Source organism: Pezoporus wallicus, unplaced genomic scaffold (genome assembly GCF_028554395.1).
Source record: "Pezoporus wallicus isolate ANWC-B61680 ecotype Strahan unplaced genomic scaffold, APGP_CSIRO_Pwel_v1 scaffold_7402, whole genome shotgun sequence".
Taxonomy (NCBI): Eukaryota; Metazoa; Chordata; class Aves; order Psittaciformes; family Psittacidae; genus Pezoporus; species Pezoporus wallicus.
In genome coordinates, this window is record NW_026641037.1 from 1,836,583 (window position 1) to 1,853,199 (window position 16,617).

A 16,617-nucleotide genomic window follows, 5' to 3' on the forward strand; every position below is an offset into this window, starting at 1 on the left:
CAGCTTTCTAACGAATTAAATCTTGTCTTCCATCTCCAGACAGATTTGTTAGTAAAGGTCAAACCGTGGTTCTTAATTACAGAAGAATATTTTTTTCAGTGTTCTGCACTGTTAATATCTTTTGAGATCTTGCCTAAATTAAAAACAAGACAAAACTTACCAACTCCTCTGAGAAATATCCTGAGCTGCCTTTATCAAAACAAAAGAAAAAGTGCATTTTGTGACGCAGGATTTGTGAGTTTGGTTTTGTTTTTTTTTTAACATGCTTTTTTGTTCCCACAATTGGTAATTTGCCTTATTTGAGAGATTTTAATAGGCTTTCCAACTGTGAGCATGACACGTTGAGACTCTGCTGCTTTGAAAGGCTGTGTTAAAACTCTTATTTGTGGCTTTCCATATCCGTATTTTACAGATTTAGCTATTCAGATGTTTCCTCATCAGGAAAAAAAACAACCGCCACCAAACAAGCAAACAAACACACACAAAGAAATGGTCAGAAGTAAAATGAGCTCTAAAGAGCTGTGGGTAGAGTTTAAAAAGTAAATACTGTCAAATACCCCTTAATTCCCTGAGATTTCTAATTGTCTTCATACTGCCTTCATGACTTTTTTGTCCAATTACTCCATAGTTGCAGGAGTAAGATGGAAACGTAGAAATCCCCAACAGAAGGCACCCCCCTGAAGAGGGGAAGGAGCAACAGTGGTTTTGCCACATGTGCTGTTGGTCCCCCAGGAAATTCAGTCCTGGTGTTGCATAAAGACCAAGCAGCATCTTCAAAGAAGAATGCAAATATCCAAGGGTTAGGTCTCTTGCAAATGGCTCAACATTTGGAGAAGCCGAGCCTCACTGTGGGCTGTGAGCTGTGTAGGATCCTACCAACAAACTCCATTTTCAGAAGCTCAGTTTTGGGGAATCCAGCAGTCAGACTGAAAACCTTAACCTAGGAAACCTGGATTTGGGCATGGAAAAGGCTGCACTTGGGATAGGGTGCAACACTGGTGTGCCTGCCCTTGCCCTGGTAAGGGGTGGTGGGTCTGTCACCCTGGGATCCTTCTGCAGAGGGTTTCTGCTGTGCCCTGTGGCTTTGGCAGTAGCGATTACTGCCCCTGCAGCACCATGGCTGGGCCTCCAGCAAAGACGGTATTTTTCACTGGTAAAAAGACATTTTAATGGCTAGAAAGCAAATTTTTAACATCACTATATCTGACAGCATATTTCTTTTTGTTCCATAAGATTAACAGCTTCCTTTAAATTTATTTTAAAGTTATGTTCAAATCATAGAATCATAGAATAGTTAGGGTTGGAAAGGACCTTAAGATCATCTAGTTCCAACCCCCCTGCCGTGGGCAGGGACACCTCACACTAAACCATGGCACCCAAGGCTCTGTCCAACCTGGCCTTGAACACTGCCAGGGATGGAGCATTCACAGCTTCCCTGGGCAACCCATTCAAGTGCCTCACCACCCTAACAGGAAAGAATTTCTTCCTTATATCCAATCTAAATTTCCCCTGTTTAAGTTTTAACCCGTTACCCCTTGTCCTATCACTACAGTCTCTAATGAAGTGTCCATCCCAGCATCCTTATAGGCTCTGAAATTGTGTATTAAAAGATTGTATTCTAAAACTAACATAACAGTCAACTTTAAAACAAAACGGCTTGTCCTGCAGTCCTACCAAGTTCATCTAAACTCACTGTTTTCTATTTCTCTTTTGCTGAACTTCAATCACATTGCTTAGAACTTTTATTGAGCCTGTTTCTGTACTTGTGCTGAGTTTTGAGAGATGTTTTCCTTACTCAGAATACAATAATTCAGGAGGAACTGCGTGCACTTTTGTCAAACTTTTTAAACCACAGACTTTTATAAACTCTACGATTAGCTTGACTTGAAATTTATTAAAATAATGTAGTAAGTTGCTGTTTAGCAAGCTACAGAGAATAGTTTAAATTCAATTGGAAAACTTTTTGCTATGGGACCACAGGGTAAAGAGTGGGGTTTTGCTTATGCAGATACAGCACATGAGGTTTCTTATCCGGTGTTGTCAGAGATGTTGAATGTTTCTGATCCATCTGACAGAGACATTGATTCAGAAGATGCTTTTAAAAATGATTAATCAACCTCTAGGAGAATCTCTGCTGAAACATAATTATTTTACCAGAAACATAATAAAGGTCACAGGCAGGAATGCAGCATCAGCATCACTATGAACACAGTGTGCCAGAGTTAAATCTCTGCTTTCTACTTCCTTAGGATGCAAAATGATACTGAAACAGAATCTCCTGCACCAGTGGATGACTTAAAATCTGTTATGAATGGAAGTGAAGAGGATGAAAAGCTTCAAGTTAAAATACAGGCTTTTGAAGAGAAAATAAATGTCAACAATGGTACTCCTGGCTCAGTGCGGAGATACAGTTTAGGCCAGGTTTCTAAAGAAGAAAGGAAGGATATGAGATTTAACAGGTATGGCTCTGTAAAACGTGTGAGTGCTTTTCATGAATATAAGTTTATAAGTTTTGCAATAAAAGTTTATGCAAACATTGAGTATTTGACCCACTTGATGCCTTTGGCCATTGTAATTCTAATTTTAACTAAGTCTCATACCCATGAATTCAAAGGCTGGTTAAAACTTTCCTAAATTATTTATTTAATCTCTTGTGCCCTACACCAGTATAAGGGATGAGAAAATATTTGCATGCAGATATTACTAGAAAGGAAAATACAGAGACTTTTCTTGAGTATTATTGCTAACAATAAGTATCAAATGTCTGAATAGAGTTTTGCCTGTGGGCTGTGAGATGAGTATGACTCTCCTGGGACCCTGGGTTAGATAGCAGCTCAGACAGCAACATGCACCCACAGTGTCTTTAAGTTGCTTGTGCACTGCAGCGTTGCAGCAGAGCTTTTCCTGCTCCAGTATTTGCCTTTTCAGCCACTTCACTTTCTACCCTTTTTACTCTTACAGTGGTTTAACTTCATCCTCAGCATATAGGTATGGGGCAATGAAGAACTGGAGGCTGAATCTTGGTTCAGTTAAATGGCACTGGATGGCATTTTTATGATGTGCTCAACAATACATATATTCCAGTCCTGGGGTTTCAAGTTTCTTGCACGTAGGCTGACAAGCTCCCTCCATGGCATGCAGATGTTGTGATATATGGATATTATTTAGTTTCATTTGCTTATTAAAGCTGTGGCTTGCATTTTGCTTTTGAAATGCATATCTACCAAAAGAGACTTGTTTCTGGCTAAGTGAGCCCCACACTCAGCTCTCTGAGCCAGCTGCACAGAGGTAACTCAGAAGAGCATGTGTCTGGGTGATTTTTGTGTCTGACCTCTACTCCAAAACCTTTGTTCTTTCCTTTATCACCTTCCAGGTCTAAAAGCCTCGCTTTGCATGCAGTCTGCATGAAGGGCATAAACTCAGAGTGTGGACAGGATGAGGACAATGGGGAGATAACTGCTGGTATCTCCTCGGAGATCTACATTAGCCAAGAAAATGACAAATTGCCTTTCAATGCTGATACTGAAGCAATGCAACTGGGAAATTCTTTGGTTTCACACCAAAGTATCGATTACATGGAATCAACAAATTTGCCAGACTCTACTAAAGAAAAGGCCCTCGAAGGAAGCACAGAGGCAGCGATGAGCCCCAAGGAATACCAGGATAAGCTCTACTTGCACTTGAAGGAAAACCTGGGTAAAGTGAAAGCATATGTCACAGAGATGGGGAGAAAAATTCCTATCCCTGATCAGTGTGTTGTTGAAGGTAAGAGCTCCAAACCTTCCCAGTTACGAGAACTGTAACACTATGCTGAAAGTCCTCTCAAGGTCCAAGCAAATGGGTAGCAAAGACTCTCTAGCACAGAGCTCATGGATGGAGAAGAGCATTAGTTTTATAAAACAGTGTCATTCCCAAACTGCAATGTTTTGAAACCTTCCAGGACTGTTGTTCTTTTCCTTCAGGGATATAGCTTTTGGCTGTCATAGGGAACAAACCCCGAGCTCTCTGGAAAAAGGCAGGAACTGTCACACTTAGCTGAAGAGATGTTGCAGTGAGGTAGGACTGGCACTGCCTCTGGGCATGTCTGTAGGGCAGAAAAGCAAGGGGAATGTGACCTGGCTCCAGGCTGTAAGTTATGGAGCTGTGTGAACAGTTGTGGAGAGTCAAGTACCACAGACTGTGTGTGCCATGGGTCGCACTTGGCCACACAGGTGTATGGATAAGCACATGCTAATATTTAAGCCTCCTTCTTGGCGTGCTGGGCTAGTGTAGAGCAGATCTGTGTCTCCTTCCTCATTATCATGATGTTATTAAATCAGGACCCTCAGGTCAACACATTCCAGTCTAAACACAAAGCTCCTTGGGGGCACAACAGAATGAGATCCCCAGTGCATCAGGTTGGATCCTATCTCACCACCTCCCTGGGGTTGTTTAATGTTTTCTGCTTTCATCAGGGGTGGCATTTGTTTTCAAGTGCGAGAAAACTGGGTTTATGAGACTGCGGGGGAGGCCGGTGATGCACTGCTTGATGGGTCTTTGATACTTCTCTTTGAAGTAAATACTTTAGGTTGGTGTGTGAGACTCTTATTTACATGAATTTGTGTGCATCTAACCACTTGCTGGTAGTTGTGAACTATTCACAGCTCAGCCCTTCAGTGGACCATGTTGATTCCAAAGAGTAGGTGACTCCATAAATCAAACTGATTTACAGCCACGTAACACCTCATCTTCTAATACTACAGAACTTCAGGCCCATCAGATATCAACTTCTGTGGATAAAATATTTGTTTGTTTACTTTTTCAGTGTTCAAGAAACTGAAAAGTAGTTTCTACCCATAAAAGGGATATAACCGTATTTTAAAAGCTATGTTTCTGAAGAGTATTCTAAATATCTTAAATTCCACATATACTACTTGAAATAGTTACTTGACACAATTAATGATAAAACTTTTGTTCTGTAAAATTGCAGTGGAAACATGAGAGTGAACAAGCTGGCTTTTCAAGTGCTGAGTGGTATGACCTTGCATTAATCAAATGCAATAAGTTCAATATTTCTAAATGCATTGCTCAGTTTCCTTTCTGAAGTACTTATTATGACATGTTCTAAGCATGTGACTATTTCTAAATTCATTCAAACTATTGTAATTTCCTGAAAATCCTCAACTAGCATTCTTAGGGAAATTCTTTGAGTGGGGACACATGTGCAGATCAGGAGATTTATGTGACTCATTCTAAATATGTTGAAGAAATCTGGCTCACTATTCAGGGGATAGTTTTGTTAATATTTTAGATATTAAATAAATCACCCCATAAAAACTTTCAGTTATTGGACTCCTGTGATTCCCGCACACTCTAAAGGCCTATTCAAATGTGCAGGGCTTACTTTTCAAATAAGATGCTTAGAAAATAGTAAAATAATTTTAGAAAATATTAATATACATAGTTGGCTAATTTTACATTGCTTATATAGTTTGTTGAACTGGAAAATTAATATGCAAACCATGGGAAATATTAAAAGATATGCACTTAAGAGCACTCTCTCATGAAACAGAGTAAAGGAAATAGTGGCAAAATGTGCTGCAAGAAAATAGCACTGCAGTGTGCTAATAACAGAGGGCACAAATTTCCCCACATACCCTTTTGTTGGTCATGCTTTTCTTGGGTTTTCAAGTGGTAGCTCACACACAGGTCAACAGACCGTTAATGTCGCTTGTAAGAATTTCTATGTAATAAATGGGTCAAATTCTGTTCACTTAAACAGAATTCAAACCCCTGCTTGCATTTCTAATGACGATGATGTCCAACCTCTGGGCAGACTGTCTGTGAATATGGGGAATGCTTTACTGCTTAAAAGTGAGACTGGATGGCATCCCCAAAAGGATGCTGTGATGACACACTGGTGAGAACAGAAGGTGCTTGCATGCCTTTGGGTACATCCGGAATTAGCGTGTACAGCCCATGCCAGATATGGGGTCACTGATACCAAGAACAGTAGGAATGAAAGCAAGAGGTTGCTGAAGGTTTTCCAAATATGGAGTCACTGCCTTGCAGAAGGACAGAGGACATTCAGTTCACTTCTCAGTAGCTGGGGGAAAAAAGCAAGAGAAGAATTATTAAGAAAATTAGATACATCAAATGACATCATTATGGCATTGTCTGCATTAAGTGGAGCCTGAATCTTGAAGGACAAATGAGACTAGTAAGCACGAGTATGAGGATACTCAGGGGCCTCCATATGAAGAATGGCCTTGGACTCCGCAGTCCAGAAAAGAGACAGCTGACGGAGATTTGCAATATCTTAAAGGACTGAGAAGATTAATTGGGAGTGGTGGCTCACTGTCTATCCTAATACGAGTTCTAGAGAACATGTAATGAAGTTGTCAGGAAGCCAATTCAAAATACACAAAACAGGCACCTCTTAACACATAATTATATACATATAATTAAATGGAAGAGCTGATTGCTACAGTACATAAGTATGTTGAAAAGGGTACCTGTTTTCAAAGGTGGTTATGTAAATTCAGGGATCAGAGCCATTCAAGAGTTATCAAAATAATATCACCCAACTCTGGAAATGCCGGAACCACGGATGGAGGTACCAGAAGGGAAGTTACTGCTGTGTGCTTGTTCTGTTCTTGCACTCCTCACTTACAGCTCTCTTACGTGCCCTTTGCAAGCTAATGCCAGGATGAGGTCCTGATGGGGCTTTCTGACTCGAATCAGAATTGCTGTTTGAACATCCCTTGAAAGGACAAAAATTGAGAAAATTTGTTTTAACCAAATTATTACAACTCACAATGTCATAGGCACTCTTGACTCTGAGTGTGGGTAAGGGGGCAGATCTGATTACCAGGTTCCCTGCATGTCTTTGGTTGCATCCTCTGCTCTGTAACACTGTCTCTGATTTGTAAACTTTCTTTTTTGCTGTTGAGTCAGACATTTGCTGTGTAGGTCTTACCCTCACAAAATGTTTTTGCTTTATGGGGTGTGCTTTTTCAGTCTTCTTGTTGCCTTATAAGATCATTTGAATTACACTGTGTGTCAAAATTTATGCATTATTAACTTAAGTGTTAGGTTTTACAGCTGTGAAGGGATTAAGAGCTGCAAGGATGGACCCATGATGTGTCTGTGACAGTCTGAAGATGTCTCCTATACACATTGAAAAATTGACATGTCCTCAGCTCTCTTATCTGACTTAGTATTTACTATTTTTGGCTTCAAGCAGAGAAGAGTTATGCACTGGGTGATGATCCTACAGCAGAAGCAGGGTTAAGGCTGGGCTGTTAGCCAAAATGTCTTTTACTAAGGAAATGTCTAAGTTGAGGGTGTTTTGAAGAACAGACAAGCTACAACAGCTTACCAGATGCGTGTGTGTAAACGCATACATGAATCTCTTGGAACTAGCACTGCAGTCATAGAGGGGATTTAAACTGGGGCAGAAAGAAGGCATTCAAAACCACAAAAATCCATTTATTTTAGTTTGTTTCAGTTTGTTGCTGATGGTTTGGTTCACTTCCTGCTTAGTTTGAACCACTTTGCCCAGATTCCCATTTCTGCCATACCTTAACAATTTGAGGCATTCTTTTATGTCATGTTCATCACTTTAATCCTCTTAATCCTGTGGATCTTTCTCTCAAAAAAATAAAAAAGAAAGCCACCATGTTTGTGAGATGCTTTAGCTTTCACAGAGCTAAGCAAACAGTTTTCATCTGCCTATATTTTTCCAAATGGTTTGTGATCTTACATCTTATCGGTACCTCCAGGATTTTACAGATAGCAGTGGCCCAGTCTTGTGCAGCTATAAATTCCTGAATACTCCTGAGTTTGATCGTTGCTTTTCAGTATACACTGGGCAGGAGTTCCGCTGTTTTTGGGTCCCAGTGGTTAAGAGCAAGAGACTGTGTTCAAGATTCCCACATTGCATTTGCAGTTTCTCCACTGGCCGCAGTACGTGCTCTCTGAAAAGTCTTTCAGCCTTTCTGCTTTTCTAGGTCTCAATGTACCATTCTGGGGAGATAGGGCTGGCAGCAGTTTGAGGAGGTTGCTTTGAAAGGCTTAGGTGAAAGATGGCATTCCTGTATTACTCATTATTGGTGTTATGACCTGCCAGAGTTGGCTTAGGGAGTGCCACAACATCCAGCTGGAACCTGAACCCATTCTCAAAAGAGTGTAACACAATTACTGCTTCATGGGGCAATTTTTAGGTCTCGTGCATGTTGGATGACTTATTCTTGTTTCCCAGATACACAGGGATGGTGGATAAAATGCATGGGTGTGTGCATTCTGCCTCTGGGAGTGGCTGATGTCAGATGGTTCCCAGACACAAGACTGTATAGCTGCTGGATTTGGTTATAATTTGAGGGCAGGTCTTTGTTTTCCACTCTAGTTCTACTTGCTCTTGGATAAATGGGATAAAACTGCCACCATTAATGCCTACAGCTCAGAGCATTGAGTGTCAAGCAAGATGCTGAAAAGAAAGCATTTTATAACTGTGTGTAGAGGATGCTGTGAAGGATTTGCACACCTCCAGCCTGCCTACCCACCTTTTTAAAAGGGTAGAGCACAGGGAGATCATTCAATCCTTAGTCACTGAAGCCACATTCAAAATGCCATGCCATCCAATGAAAAATAACCATTTTATAGTAGTGAGTCACTCCTGGCTCCTTGGTGCCCTACAGGAGGAAACAAACAGCAAACATTTTGTGGGATTAATAGTAATGCTGAAAGAGGAGGCAGTGGCAGGGGAAACAGGTTGCAGTATGCTGGCCCTAAATCTGGTTGTTGTTATGTTTTATGCTGTACTGAGAGATAATCGGTACCATATGATGGTATAGATGGAAAAGTTCATTGCTCCCCTGCTGTGCTTGCCCCTGCACCGGTCTGATAAATTCCAGCATTCCATAAGCCAAATGTTGATTTGGAACAGATGGACCTCTGGTCCTTCAGTGGGATCACAAAGTTTCATAGGTTCAGGCCAGCATTTCCAGAGATCAACTCTGCTGCTGCTCAGCCAAAAGAAAATATCAGTTGGCATTTTATTCTACAGGACTGGTATTTCAAATGCATCCCAAATGCGAGGGCAGGCAGTGAGAATGGAAGTGCTAACTCACAGGATGGCAATTGCACTCATGGTGAGCTGTGTCGTTAGACCATGGAGAAACTCCAAGTGCAACTGGGAGCGTAATAGGAACATGAACACACTCATAACTTGCTGCCTTCACGTATGTGATAATAGGAAATCATGTGTGCTTTACACCTAATCTGGAAGCATCAATTTAAACAGGCTGGTCTCCAGATGCGCTTTACCTGGTAGCTGGGAGTATGCTGGTGGGGTGGTGTAATCACTCTCTTGGGGGAAAAGCCAAGCCAGAGGACTTCGACTTCTGAGCTTCTGGGTGGGACCAGGATGGACCTAATGGTTCTTCCTGTGTCCCTCCTCACCCCGCTGTGCAGGCAAGGTGAGCCAGGCTGCGGGTGCTGGGCAGAGGCAGCTGAAGGATGCAGCTGGGACACGAGCACCAGGCATCAGCAGGACCAGGGTATTTTCTCAGGATCCCACTTTCCTGCGCACACCTTATGGGTTCTTTGCATGTCTGTATCAGTACAGGCAGCAGAAACGTAAATGCACTTTTGATTCTGAAGATGGGACAATGTGGCAGAGATACTTTCCTGTTGTATCTTCCCACATGACAAAGGATTTTCATTGCCCTAATAGTAAAGGGAAGGAAGCTAAAAGGTTTTATAAAGTTAAGCTGATGTGTACATTCTCAAATGTGGCCTTTGCCACTCAGATTTGGACTCTGTGTATTGAGTGCATTGCGGTGGCTGTCCAGAACCCATTACATTTATGCCTTCTCAATGTATTTTTTGGTAACTTAACTGTCAGACCGAGTTATGGCACGCATGCAAAGCTGGTAGTGTTAAAAAAATATAAACCAGCATTTCCTGAAGCTGGTTGCTTTAAAAATTACCCTTTTCTCCTATAAACGTATTTATTATTTGCACACTTATTTGTAATCCAAAATGAAGAGATCAGGCAAAGAAAACTGAGGAAGCCGGAAAAAGCTTAAAACTGAAATTTAAAAAGTTGCATCCATTTCTTATTCCCTGATTTCACGTTTATGGCTGGGTTTGATTCTGTTCAGGAAATTTATGAGCGTACTTTTACTCCTATTAACAGATTTTATTTAATAGTAAAGGTTTAGCAATGTAAATCAAATAATGCATTAATTGTTCCCAGAACCAGTGGCTCTGGACCTACTTGCCTATGAACCTCCAGTTTTAGCCCAGCGTATTAAGTTGGAATAAAAAACAATTAACTCTACTGATAGTCTTCTGTGTATATTTTTGTTCTTTTCCCCAGGCACAACCACTTAGTAGTGAACTTTAAAATTGCAACATATATTCTCTTGTTTCCTGTAGGAAAAACAAGTTGTTGCTGATTCTCTTGCTAGAAGTTTGACACTTGCCAGCAGATGTGATGAGAAATGTTTATTGATTGGAGGAGCCTTTCCTGGGGACCTTTGGGGCATTTGGTGACTCTGTGGTGTTTTGTGCCTTCCATTTCACACATTCTTCATCTTTTAAAATCCCTTTCTTTGTGTTACTTGGAATCTCCTTCCAAGCCAAAGCCAAGCTGAGAAAGGAGGAGAACTTATCATTCTTTATGGAGAAGGTGTGCCCAAGTTTCACCAGCCACTGCTGCCAGTGATGCAGGAAAGCAGGATGTGGGTGCAGCCAGGTACTATGCCCAGGCAGAAGCTGTGATGAGGAGCTGCTTGAGTGGAGGGATGCACAGAGCTCTAAAATGTCTTGGCTCAGGTCTGCTCTGAGGTGCTCGTCAATAGGGATGATTCATGGTAATTGGATAAAGGAAGCACTTGTTCTGTCTGTGCAGTGTGTTACACCAGATACTCGGCAGCAGCAGATACTGCTTTGCTGCTAATGAGATGAAACGAATTTATCTTTTCTCTTTTGCTGAGTTAACTGAGCAGCTGCTTAGTGTAAACAAAACTCTCATCCCATACCCAGACTTCTCACCTAATAGACCTGGTTTGCATCAGAGCTTGCTGGCCTCTCCCTGAGTAGGAGTTAGATCCAGGCTGGCCACATTTCCACCTGCGTGTGGAGTCACAGACTGAGACCCCAAGTGCTGAGAAATTGGTTTCTCTGATGTCACAAATGGGAGCACTGATGAGATGTACAAAATTTGCCATAATTGTTTCTGAGAAAGTCAAAGTGTGGCTCAGCCATCAGGCACTCATGGGTGCACAAGAATCTCATTTCTCACAGCAGTAATATAGTGGTGGCATGGCTACAGGAATGACTGGCATGCAGACCAGGGTAATGCGTGCATTTACTCAGGCCTGTCTATGCTAAGTAAGTGCCACAATAAAGACATACCTGATGTTATATTTTCTTGTCCCTCAGCTGTCCCTTTCTTCCTCGTGTTATCTTTCGATGTGTTGACATGTGCAAGGGATTTTACTGCCCCAAACAAAACAATTACATCTATCATCCAGCTCCAGGAGCCAGCACTCCTAAATACTCATAAGACAAAGTCTGTCTCATTTTGGGTTGGCTTTTTTTCTTTTTCTACAGTCAAAGCCTCTATGAGCCTGTGCAGTACAGAAGTGCTATTAGAGTTACAGATCTAGTGGCTGGAATGGTGTTTCCATAACTCCAAATTTAGGTCAGATGGGACAGGTTATTTGGTGAAACAGAAATCAGCATCAACACCCTGCTTCAAATTTGCTTTTCACATTTAGAAGAGGCAGTAGGTTTTAAAGTAAAAAAAATTGTTCTAGAGTCTGTAAATGTGTAGCTTAAATGTGACCAATGTAATAGACTTAATGTCCTCAGGGAAATCAATTAATTTTTAACTTCCTCGCTCCCTTACATACTTTTGACCAATTATTTTAAAGAGCTGCAGATCCAGCTTTGCCATAACTTGGACTTCACTTCTCTAAAGCATATCAAAGGGCCCTTTAGTCAACACTGGATTGCCAACACTCATCAAGATGTGCTGTGTACTGAGAGAGCTGTTGCAGAGTGAGTAGATTCTGTTGACAGGACTCTCCTGTGTGTTGTACCTTACTGATAATCTGAAAATTTCTTGAGGCTACATTAATCTCTCCTTACCATGTAAAGTCAGGGTGAGTGGTTGCATGTTTCCACACATGGAATTACACAGGGATTCAGGGAACTACATTGTCTCCAACCTCTTAGGCTGAGACTGGTTTCCTTTCACCTTCAAAGCTTTTTTGCTAACCCGAACCTGCAAGTGATTTACTTTTGTTCTTCCTAGCAAAAATTGGTGTATGCTCCCCTTTCCTACCTAAAGCTACAGACCCGATCCCTGCTCACCCATCAGATTTCCCTTTGTCAGCTGCTCTGCATTGCCAAGTGCAAATGCAGTAAGCTGTTTTCCATAGAAATGACTGCCTTCCAATCTCACAGTGTTAATTGGTCTTGCTTTGTTGTACTTTCTGTACTTTAACTCCTCTGAAATCCATTGGAATTAGACAAAGTTGATGCTTGTTTCACAGTATTTTATATAACTTGCAATGATGGACTGGGAAAAGTATCCAATATAGCTTACCTAACCTGATTTATGCACATGTGTTTTAGGAAAGCCCAAAATGTATCTTCTTAAACTGTGTATTGTACTGATGAATTACATCAGTAATTCATACTTCTGTATGAAATACATTTATGCAATTCATAAATACTGCAATGATTTTAAAAGCACCTTTTTTCACTCAGAGTATGTCTGAGCACAAGCACACGCATGTATGTGTCACATGCATGCTTTGTTCCTAAATGATCATGCCACACTTCTAACTTACCCGCAAGGTACAGTAAAAATGACCTACAGTGATGGACATGTTGAGGTTTCAATAATGGTTCATTGGGATCCTTTAATAGGATATTATAAAAGTGCAATATTATACTAGAAATATCAAAACCCATGGTGAATGTTACTACTCTGCTACAGTAGGATATAGTGAATAGACTGAATTGAAATTGCTCCACAAGTGGGGAAACACAAGAGTAATATTGTCATTTCTAGAAACATTCAGTGCTTAGGTTTGGCTTCTTATAGTACTGTTATGTTGGCTTGTACTTGAGTAGAATATAGTGTAACAGTGCTAGATATGTATCTGGGTCATCTTAATTTTCATCAGAATAGGTTTATTATTTAAATACCACTTTCTGCTGACCTTGGATAACTGATATTAGCTGTTCTATGTTGAAACTCATAGTTCATTGCAAACCACTGAAAAACGCATGTAGTGAACCTTGGCTTGTTACTAGATATTGCCAAATTCAGCACATCAATGCAGAAATAGTTATGAGTAATCACTCGTGCCAAAGGTTTGAAGAGTGTCTGAGTAGGAGGCATTTTTTCAGTTGGTATTGACAAATTCATGCTACTTTTTTCCTGGAACTAACTTTTTGCTCAGCCAGCATGGACTCCAGCCCTTGAAATTACATTTATTTTGGCATGTATTATCAGCCTCAGGATTCTTCTCAATGTCATCCACAATGTCTTGCTAAGCAGTTTGTTAGGGTTTTTTTGTGTCTTCATATAACCTTTGCAGTTTTTTGTTCTACAGCATTCAGAAACCTCCTTCAGAGTCCCTTTAAACACAGTCCCACCTAGCAGTGGGCATCCTTTCTCTTAACTGCTAACTGGGGGCTGGTATCCTGGGATTCTGCAGCCTTCTGCTCCCAGCTGCAATGACTTCTTTGGAAGATTGCCCAGGTGGGATTTAATCAGATTGATGTGGACCTACTGTGGACTCACTGAAGATTGCAGGAAATCTAGTTCTGGACTCTGCTGCCTTGCAGTTGCTAAATGCAATCTAATGTTTGCCTGCAGCCTTTAAACGTCTCCCGTGTTTCTTGTCAATTCATACATTTGTAACTGAAAAAATAACTGCCATCCTAACTGAAGAGGAAGGCGTTGACTGCCAGCTCCTTTTCGCAGTGGCAGTGTGTGGTTTATAGTCTCTTTTAGCTAAGAGTGATTTCCCATAATGAATTATTATACTTTTCACACACAGGAACCAAGACCACCAAGCCTCTACTTCTGGTTGAGTGTACTGAAGTTAAAGTTTTGTTATCATCTGTGATGCATAAAACAGGGGTCTTTAGTTTGGACCACGCTGTTGGAAAAGTATTCTGTCAGCAGCCTCCTTGGAGCAGCATGGAATCATGGAAGGGTTTGGGTTGGAAGGGACCTTAAAGATCATCCAGTTTCAACCCTCTTGCCAGGAGCATGAATGTCTTCCACTAGACCAGGTTGCTCAAATCCCCATCCAATCTGGCCTTAAACCCTTCCAGGGATGGGGCAGCCACAGCTTTTCTGGGCAACCTGTGCCAGTGTCTCACTACCATCATAGCAAATAATTTCTTCCTAATATCTAATCTAAATCTCCCGTCTTTCAATTATCTCAGTTTAGCAGCATTTGCATCTTTGTTGGCTTAGCTAAGCCCTGGCTTTCTACTGCTGAAAGCTAATGATCATACAGACCTTTCTAATAGTATCCCACTGTAGATTTCAAGAGTATGTTTGCGCTTAGTTGATTGATGTGATCCAAACAGAACTTTTACAATTCCAGAGGATTTAGTCAATGTGCACAATTAATGTTGTTTTCTTCAAAGAGCAGTCTACAAATGCCCAGTGCTTGGCATCAAGCCACCACTTTGTGTGGTTCTTTCCTCCTTCAAGGCAACATTCTCCTGTAACATATTCATTTTTTTCAGGCCTTCACAGGAGGAAAGAGTGCCGTATTTCCTAACACCACAGAGGGTGCCTCTCTTTTTGGTGTGTTTGATGAAGACAGCTCCTCTTTCCATCGCTGTTTCACAGGAAAAGAAACATCTTCAAAGTAGCCTTCTGCTACTCTAGAGGCACATATGGATGGTTTTCTTTTTGGCTCACCCATAGGCTAGGGGAGCTAGGACTGGTCTAGGTCCTTCCTCCTGTCTCTTTGGTGGGGAGTGATTCAGATGATGCTTGTAGTGCTGTTCAGCTCCTCATTTTGACTTGGTTCATGAACTCCCTCTCTGGGAAGAAAGCTTACTGCCTGGTCTGACCCTCTGACCTCCTAGTGCCTGTGAGTTTTCTTCTGCTTTCACTATTGCTCCTTCTGCCCCCTATTTGGCTTTTGCACCTGCCTGTGATTAAAGATTAATGAACACCCCATTAGTTTCCAGATAATCCAAGTTTCATCTGCTGTAATGTTGCTGAGCTCCTCTGAGGAAGGAGTGCTGTTGTCATCCCTTGCTTTATGGTTGCTACAATCTGGTTTGGTTCTTGTGCTCATTTCCAAATATTATGCATTGCTTTGGCTTGTGTGTGTTTCCTCACAGCACATGTAGTGACTCTACTGTTTTTTGCAAACTCCTTTAATCTTCCTGTGCCTCTACATCTCAGATTCCTTCTGTGCCTCAGTGGAGTCTGAGTGAGCTCTGCAGCCCCAGCTTGGTACTGGTGCCCTCCTTTACTCAGCAATTTCAAACAGATTTCTCAAAGGATATCAGAGTGATTTCCACTTGCCAGCTTCTGAAGTTTTTTCTCCCACCTTAACAACCGTCTGGCTACTCTACAGCATCTTCGACAGCTTCCAAACTCTCAGTTTTGAGTTTTCTGCATTTTCAGAGACAATCTGATCCATTGATACTTTCATTCCAGGGACCCAGACTTTCGTGCCTCTGGTAAACTCACTCCTCATACACTGTGGTTTATGTGAAATACTGAGTTTATTACATTTCTCTTCTATGCTTTCATGTCCTGATAGATGAAAAATGTTAAAACCGACAAGTATTTCAAGATGGTCTGTTGCTGGACAGAAGGGCCTTCTGATATCTGTCTTCCTTGTTCCTGGCTCTCATTGTCGGTAGATCCAGAAGGTCATGCTATTTAAACTCTCTCCTCCTAGTCATGTTCTCTAAAAAGTTACAACTCATTTTTCCAGTTAGGATATTTTCTTACAGCATTTTATTCCTACATCTTCAACGCACAGGGGCTCACCAGGATACCATGAGACTCTGAGTAATGCTGCCTGCGCAGCTGGCCCGTGTCAGCCTTCTCAACTGGTGATTCATTCTGTGGATGCTGCACGGTGAGATCTGGCTGTCCAATGCCTCAGGAGCCTGCACTGTGCTCTCTTCTCTTTGAAAACACTTCAGCTCGGTTCTGTAGATGCTGGCAAGCCAAGGCCTCAGGAGTAGTGAGCAACAGTGGCTTGGTGCATAGATCTAGTGGGCTCATCAGCCATTTCATGGCAGCTCATCTGTCTGTCTATCATTCCTGCCTTTAGCTAGGAAACTGGGTTAGCTGGTGGGTCAGGTTGTTCCTCTCCCCTTCCAAGTTCAACTCTCCAGCTGAGTAAAGAGGGCACAGCTCTCTCCTGTGTTTGCATCATGGTCATGAACTAAGGATCTCTGTCTCTTGTTTTCCATACCTTTTACCTTGGATAGCTGTTTGTTCCTGTTTAAAGGGGCTATAAAATACCACCACTATTTTAAGTTAATAAAAAGTCTGAATAGGTTATCCCTAGCATGCTGTTATCATTCTGAGTAGTCATCCAAAGACAGAAAATGAGG

At 41.5% G+C, this 16,617-nt stretch overlaps 1 protein-coding gene across 9 annotated transcripts in view; it reads left to right on the top strand.

Moving 5' to 3' along the window:
- Window positions 1-16,617, top strand: part of VEPH1 (ventricular zone expressed PH domain containing 1) — a 96,310-nt gene that overhangs the window by 51,720 nt on the left and 27,973 nt on the right. For 8 of the 9 annotated variants that reach the window (XR_008973808.1, XR_008973807.1, XR_008973809.1 and 5 more), the window contains 2 exons: window positions 2,250-2,459; window positions 3,374-3,765. Coding sequence is in view for 5 of the 9 variants with exons in the window: in XM_057421636.1 (XP_057277619.1) it covers window positions 2,250-2,459; window positions 3,374-3,765 (602 nt within the window). In the remaining 4 variants the exon portion in view is untranslated. Of the gene's footprint in view, window positions 1-2,249; window positions 2,460-3,373; window positions 3,766-4,969; window positions 5,736-16,617 lie in introns of those variants that run through there. The other variant, XM_057421639.1, reaches the window with a different exon arrangement.